The sequence below is a fragment of the Alligator sinensis genome, unplaced genomic scaffold (genome assembly GCF_000455745.1).
Source record: "Alligator sinensis unplaced genomic scaffold, ASM45574v1 scaffold173_3, whole genome shotgun sequence".
Lineage (NCBI taxonomy): Eukaryota > Metazoa > Chordata > Crocodylia > Alligatoridae > Alligator > Alligator sinensis.
Genome location: NW_005842076.1, coordinates 384,327 through 392,356, shown reverse-complemented (window position 1 = coordinate 392,356; position 8,030 = coordinate 384,327). Strand labels below are relative to the sequence as shown.

The 8,030-nt window shown below is 41.2% G+C and overlaps 1 protein-coding gene across 5 annotated transcripts in view; it reads right to left on the bottom strand.

Moving 5' to 3' along the window:
• Positions 1-839: 839 nt before the first annotated feature.
• Positions 840-8,030, bottom strand: part of CYLD (CYLD lysine 63 deubiquitinase) — a 37,524-nt gene continuing 30,333 nt past the window's right edge. For all 5 annotated transcript variants that reach the window (XM_006023700.3, XM_025204278.1, XM_025204279.1 and 2 more), the window contains one exon: positions 840-7,244. In XM_006023700.3, coding sequence (XP_006023762.1) covers positions 7,060-7,244 — 185 coding nt within the window. In that variant the 3' untranslated portion in view covers positions 840-7,059. The remainder of the gene's footprint in view (positions 7,245-8,030) is intronic.

Here is an 8,030-nt window from a genome sequence, read left to right as displayed (position 1 = left end):
GTAATAGATGGGACAGTCATTTCCATTAGCACTTCAGTCCTCCTAAATTTACTGAAAAAAATGTAAAGCTAAACTAGGACAACCTGATACAATGGTTTGTTTCCCTAATCATTGCTTGAGGATGCTTTTTAAATGTAAAACACTGTTTATGCACCAAACACTGGATGTTTATTGAACAAAATACCAAGGAGAAATCAGGAAAATGTAAGACATGCTTCATTACAGAGAGGAAACAATTAACTCAAATCTAAATGGGCAGCCTTGTAGGTAAAATGTAATTCAGTCTTGGAAGTGTAAGAGTCAAAGCTACAACATTTTCACAGCTCGATATGAAGCCAAATATCATTAGTAGGGCTGTGCAAAGCTTCGGTTACTGATTTGATTTGGAGGAGATTCGGCGTGCCTTGGCGGCTGAACCTCTGAATCCGAATCGAACTAGGAGACTCATTAATCTCTCCGAATCGAATCAGAAGCCTCCAATTTGATTCGGAGAGATTCGACGATTCGGCCATAGACACAGCTTTATATGTTTTTTTTCTACGTACCTCAAGGTACCAGGCAGCTCATTAATGCTGAGATGGTGGGGTGGATGCAGTGTCCCACGGGAGTGCCGGGGAGCGGGGGTCCCCAGCATGCTCGGTGACAGACTTAAAAGTCGACCAGAAGCACTTCCGGTCCACTTCCGGGTCTGCCGCCAAGCAGATGGCGGGGGGAAACTCCCCCGCACTCCTGTGGGATGCTCCATCCACCACAGCATCTCAGTGTTCATGAGCCACGCCTGGTACCTTGAGGTATGTAGAAAAAACCATTAAAAAAATCGCTGATTCTCCAAATAAGAATTGAATCTTCAGATTTGGATTTGGCCAAATCAAATCGGGACAGTGATCCAAATCAACTAATCAAATCACTGTCCCTGAATCGGGCTGAATCTGAATTGAATATGGCCCACTTCGCACACCCCTAATCATTAGGGACTGAGGTGACCAAGCTCATCCAATAAGGAGAGGGTGAAGTGCACAACAAGAAAAATACGTAACAGTGAAACAACCGGCTCCCTATGGCCTTGATTAAATCCTCTGATGCAGTCAGTGCTTGAGTAAAAGGTAAACACTCACCACTGATGGTAGAGAACAGTATTTACTGTATTTCTAAGAGCACAGATCAGAATCCACATCACAGAGACTTTGGAAAACTTCAACTGGACAGTTATATCATTATTCTCCCCCATCACCTTCTTCCACAACTCGAAGTAGCCTTTTGCAACGATTGATCCTATGCTCCTTGTGCACTAAGTGGCAGGTGGGTTTTGCAGTGCCTTTTTTTGCTGACCCAATAGATAGAAGGATGCATTTGCCTCATTAGAACTTTTCCAAGTTTGAGCTAGCCCAAGCTTGTCTACAATGAAGACTTTGGAGAGTGATAAGAAATACTTCACAAGTAACATATACAAAAATGTATTTTAATATAGCAGTCTAGTGTTTGAAATAATCTTTATGCACACTGGGCACATCTTCACATGGAATTACAGCATATGAATACACTGCAGAGCTTATTGCTCCAGAGTTTATTGCTCCCGGGCACAGGCTCAAGTGATGTGCCTGGAACAAATACATTCTGGAGCAATAAGCTCTGCAACTTGTTCATGCACAGCACATGGAGCCAGGTGAAAGCAGCCCTGGCTGGCTGAAGACACTAGGGGCCAGCCTACCAGCCCAGGGCTGCTCCCCATGGCTCAATATAATGTAAATTAATCTACTCCATCCTAATAGGGGTGCATGTGTAGACACCAAGATATATACTGCACAGCTAATTAGTCAACTGCATAGTAAACATCTCATGTAGGCATGCCCCCAACATAGCAATGAATCATGGGCCAGGTATTAGAGAGAATGCCTCAAGTGTTATTTGGGCAATATGACCTCAGCCTTAACCATGAAGAATACCTTGAGAACCTTCAAAAAGTACCTACAAGGCAATTTTAGTCTGGTCTTAGTGCGAACAAGAAAAAGTATGACATTTTTCAAAGCTTCAGATGTGTACTGCAACTATGTTTGGGCAGACTTTACATAAATCACAAGAAAAAGCTGGAGCTTTGTGTAAGACACTCCTTGCTCTTGTTTCAGTGGACCAAACCCTCATTTCTGAGTTTGTTAATCAGACTACTGAATATATAGGAGTGCATTCCTAAGCCTTTGATTTGTAAAAAAGGTATTTTAAGTAATCTCACTCTGACAGTACTTCCTGTTACGGTCTCTCAGAATGTATTTGTGTGGGGGTTTTTTTAGCCATTCTTGAATAAGAGAGGGCTTTGTTTTATAATAAAATCCGGTCTTCTTTTGCCAATTTAAAGGGATATCCACATCATTACAACTGTGTAAGACCTGTAGAGGGACATTTTCATATCAACAACATAAAAAAGCAGGTCAGCATCCAAGGAGAGAAGCATTTAATTGCTCATTGCTGCCTTTGGAAGAAGGAGGGGGTGAACAGAGAAATCCCCTAAAGTGCTTTTTTGGCATTGCAGAGTAGCAACTGCTTTAAAATGCAAACTATTGCATGGAGAGCTCTGTCTCTGAAGTAGGTTGCAATCAAAATTTTCATCCCACATAAAATAGCAAGTTCTTTTTCACCTTTTAACTAATCAGTCTTTCAAACTTAAGTTAATTGCCTCTCATTTGCCTCCCTGATACAGCTCACAAGTATTTTGTGAAATGTGTGAGATTAGTTTTACAGTTCATAGATTTAATAGATTTCATAGGCAGTAGGGGTGGAAGGAACCTCATGAGATCATCTAGTCCAGCTCCATACCCAAGGGCAGAAAGTCAGCTGGGGTCAGAGGACCCCAGCAAGATAATTGTGCAAGCACATCTTGAATGTATCCAGAGTAGGTGCTTCCACCACTTCTGGGGGAGAGGGGGAGTCTATTCCAGACTCTGGGGACTCAAACGGTAAAGTTCTTCCTTATGTCCAATCTAAAACTGTCTTCCAGCAGTTTGTGACCTTTGGACCTTGTTTTCCCTGGGGGAACCCTGGTGAACAGATGTTTTCCCAGGTCCTGATGAATACCCATGATACACTTATAGGCTGCAACCAAGTCCCCCCTAAGCCTATGCTTACTCAAGCTGAAGAGTCCCACGCTTCCCATGCCTCTCCTCATATGGCTTGCTGTCTTGACCTCTGATCATGCACATGGCTCTCCTCTGGACTCTCTTGAGCATCTCCATGACCTTTTTAAAATATGGAGCTCAGAACTGGATGCAGTACTCCAGCTGCAGTCATAAAGCAGTAATAAAGCAGGAGAATGATATTTAGGGTCTTGTTTGAGATGCATCCTTTCCAATACCGAAAACCATAATGTGGAGGCAATTTCCATTTCATACATGGTGTCTGCAACGCCCCCCACCCCCCACCCCAAAATGGGGTGATCATGGTCTGCACTCTGCTTAGACCCCTCCTCCTCCCCCCACCCCAAGTCACTCTAATGGAGGGAACAGTGACCAGAGAAGTGGAGGCTGGGGGAAGGGAAGCACCCCACCTCTTCCAGCCACTCCAACCATCCCCTATCAGGAAGCACCAGAGCCTGGATGAGCTCTGCTTGTAATAATGGGGCTGAGAGGGGGAGGCAGGAACTTGTAGAGGGTGTTTCTTCTACTCCCACTGCTCACCCTACCTCTTAAGTGCCCACCTGTATCACCCCATGGTGATCACAGTCCATCTCAGTTTAGCAGACACTTAAATTACCGAGTCTGACTGGAGATTCTTTCTTATACTAAGGTGGGACTGTAAGGTGGAATGGCCTGAGTGGCCATGTCCATTTAGTAAGCACAGCACATTCCCTAGAGACTTGGCTAGAGAGATTGCATCTCCCATGTAAGGTCTGGGAGCCATGCTACCAATTCCCCTTGACCTGAAAATAGAACAAGGTATAGGAGCAGCAGCAGCAAAGGAGTTGGGGAGAAAGGACACTACCAGCAACCTATAGGGTGCACATTTTATTTCCCAGAACCAACAGCAGAATGGGCTAAAAAGGGCAGAGTAGTGCCAGTATATGTCACTACAGGGTCCTACTAGGTGAGTACATCAATCACCTTACTCAACAACAACTCTCTATAATCAGGGCAAATTTGAAGGCTCAGGCTAGCAAAACCTTCCACGGCAGAAAAAGGCACTCTCCCTACACCTGGGTAGGTTGCTTGCTTTGCTTGGTACACGTGCTCCATTGTAGTCAAAGTAGTATGCATGCAATGGTGCCTGGGGCTAAAAGGGAGTACAGCACACTACTGCTCTGTGGACCTAAAAGCTGTGAGTTTGGTGTAGGGCCCTGCCCTTAGCAGGGAGAAGCTGTTAGGAGGCCAAGTAGGCTGGTCACCCCAGGCATCTGCTTTATGCACTTCAGCTCCTGGTGTGATTGCTACAACAGCACCCATAACCATAGAAAGAAAAAGAAACCTAAGACTGACTTCAGTAAACCTGCCAAATTGAGGGGTGGGACCATTTGAAACTCATTCTGGGAATAAAGGCCATTCTTATGGCCAAGGGCAGCATAGTGAACAAGGCCCGTGCTAGTGTGACACTGATGATGCACTGAGGCTAGGAACAGATGCCACACAAGTTGTGCTTGTGTTTTTCTTGGAACACATATCCCCCTTTCAGTCAAGGTCAAGAAGTGGTTGAAAGCACTGCTACTTTTCTACCTAGTACTGATTCAACAATGCAGCTCCAGGACAACTTTTCTGACACACTTCACAAAGTCCTAGGATAAACTGTTAGTACTTTTTTATCTCATGAACTTTTTTAGGATTTGTCTTAGAACAACAGACAGACATCTGAAAAACTGTACTTTATGCCGGAAGAAAATGGTCTATCCTGTAACAAAATATAAATACAGGTGGTAGGCAAAATTAGTAAACACATGGCTGGGGCAGGTCATAGCAACAGTTCCCTGTGGCAGCAGTTGTGCTTTACATACAATGATAGCAGGTGCTAGTCTCGCTGGACCCAAGCCCTGATCTCTGCTCCTGGCTTTCAAAAGGGGAGCATGTTGACTCCTAGTTAGACTAGGAAGCACAAGGGGTAGATGCATTCAACAAACTGGTAGCTGTACCCTTTCACAAATTTGTCATCTAGTGTATTGATAACCCAGGAAGAAAAAGATGGGAGCGGGAAATAAACACAGGTCACTCCCTGCTGAGATACAAAGGCACAGTCATATGATAATAGCACAGGGTTTACCAGCCACGCAAAACGTTCTGCGCAGAAACTTCACCTCATAGTAAAGTTATTGCACATTTTTCAAGGTGTAAAAGTTAACACAAAATTCCAGATATTACTTGCACATCACGTGTCTTATCAGATTTGCCCATGCAGTAAAGTCAACTTACTATGTTGTAAACATGTTCTGTGTGCACCTTGCAAAGCTGTTTCATTAACTACTGTTACAGTTTCCCATACATCCTTCTATAATTCCAACCCTCTGCTTATCACCTGCATACCTAACTTTAGGGCACAGGTTTAATCTTCCACGTAGCACAGTACAATTTTCAAACCCTAGCACAGATAAATCAGTGCTGAGGGCAGGGGGAAGGGGTGCCTACCTTTTGCAGTCAAAAATTAGTCATGTATTTACAACAGGATCATCAATTCCTATAGCCTTTAAAACAGTGTACTGATTCTGAAATATTCATTTTAAGTGATAAAGTACTGTATCTGTTTTGTTTTCCATCCATCCTTTTTACAGAGTTGATCCCAGAGAAACAGTTACTCATATAAAACAAGTCTTAAAATTTACACTACAACTCATAATAATGCAATGCATAACCTGTTATTTTCACACCATCCAGATTTTGCTGTACACATTTTAGACAAAAATAGGATTTCACTGCAAATAAGATTTTAGGTTTCCAAGTAAAATAGCAATTATACACTGTATACATTAGTAATTCATTTTGTTATGTACTGGGCATCAAGTAAAATATTAACTGCTTTTTTAAAATCTAATTTTGTCTTTCTAAATATTTTTAGCATTTGTTAGTGATCCCTTAGCAGGCAGCAGCTTAGTGCACTGTAAAACAGGCCAAGCTTCACATAAGGACTTCAGATTCTGCTTTCATAACACTCGTTGAAGCAATAAAACTATTTCGTTGTTCAGCTTGCCATCCATTCGCTCCTATATAATTTATTGTTCTGTTCCACAGAAGTTTTATTTATAAAAAGACACTTAAAAATAGATTTGTAGTTTACATATATCTACTTTTACGTTAAACATTTTTTTAAATATATTGCCCCTCTCTCCAAAGAAAAAATAGCATATACCAAAGGAAGGTTTGTTTGATTTTCACAAGTAAAAGATGAATTCATAGGGACATGATGATTTCTGAGGACATGGGGTGTGGAAGCTTAGAAGCCACAAAAGTACACAGCTAAGGGTTAACAAAAACCACACAAAAAGTAACTAGTTTAAAATTAGCCTCATTAAAAGCCAAAAATATTCCTTTCTGAAGGCAACTGTTAGCTAGAGAGCTACAAAAAAAAAAAAAAAAAAAACAAAAACAAAAACCCCAGAGATTCATCATCCTTGGTCCACAGAAATACACTGAGCAAATACACACAGCATATATGTTTACATTCTCAATGGACTAAGGAGGTTTCTCCTTTTACAATTTAACTTTTAACAATTTCAAAATCTATATATAATATATATAGATATATATCTATCCATCTATATAGACAGATATAAATATCTATCTATCTATATATATAGGTAGATATAAAATCAATGCACTTAACTTAAAGCTTTAGATTTTAGTAACATCATTTAGACTTTGTTTATAAAACAAACAGACACAAGCACACTTCCTAGAGTGCAAAATGCTTCAATACTTCAACAACAAAACATCACACTGTTTTTAAAATATTAATTCATTTGTTCTAGGAGTCAGCTCTTCCCCTTATCCTAGCATCCATTGCCAGCAATGGTTGCATCCAAACAAACTAAGGAGTACAGCAAATGCAACAGTAGAAATCCGCATACAGTTCCTTCTCTAGTCCAGAGGATGGTGTTCATTTGTACAAGCTCATGGTTGGGCTTTGATACATGCACATGTAAGCATCACAAAGTAATCTTCGTGCACATCCTTGAATTTTTCGAGAGTCCAGTGAATGCAGTTCTTCTAGAGACATTTTTAAGTACTCTCCAACTTCTGGGCATGGGGTAACTTGAGGAATGTTAAAGCCATTCTGGCCTCCTTTTGCAGAGAAAGCAAGGAGAGAAACAAGATTAGGTTAGGATCTGAAGCACTCCATTCATCATCATATGGTGCTTTGAGACAGACCCGCCTGCTCTTAGAAGAGCCAATTAAAAATCTAAACGTGGCTATTTGGGTTTCAGCAATTTCTGGAATAGGTCTAACACTTCCCATCCCTCCCCCCAAGACCTGCAACTGCCACAGCAGGATTTTGGAATCTTATGGAAACCTCAAACACAAATGTAAAATTAGGCTTAAATTACCTTCATCCTAATTATGTGCATGAACCATGAATTGTTATATTAATTGGTCTAGCTAGAATAAGGACTTCACTGTATAGTCAAACATCACTTTCATACAGCAGAAAAAGCCAGAAGCAACATCTTAATAACTTTCCTTCAGCTAATGGGATTTTAATCAGGTGTGCTGACAATTCTGCTCAGAAATAAATCCTGGTCACAAAAAAGTACTGGGTAAGAAAATTAACATCTCAATCAAATTGTACTGGATGCTGTCAGATTATGTTTTTATTCCTGTTCTGACAAATCAGACAGAAATTGTAAAGTGACACAGATTCTACTTGCACATCATCCAAGCTACTAACAGACCACCAAGTATAGCATGATGTGCACAAGCAACTGTGCTCGACTTTCAGATCCCAGGACAAGTATGTAAAGCTTCTGGACAGAAAAAGGGTTTACCTCTGCTAAAATAAACAAAATCAAGTAGAAAAAAAATGAGCTTCCAGACTGCTATTTTTCTGAGTCACTTTTCAGAGGGCAGCAC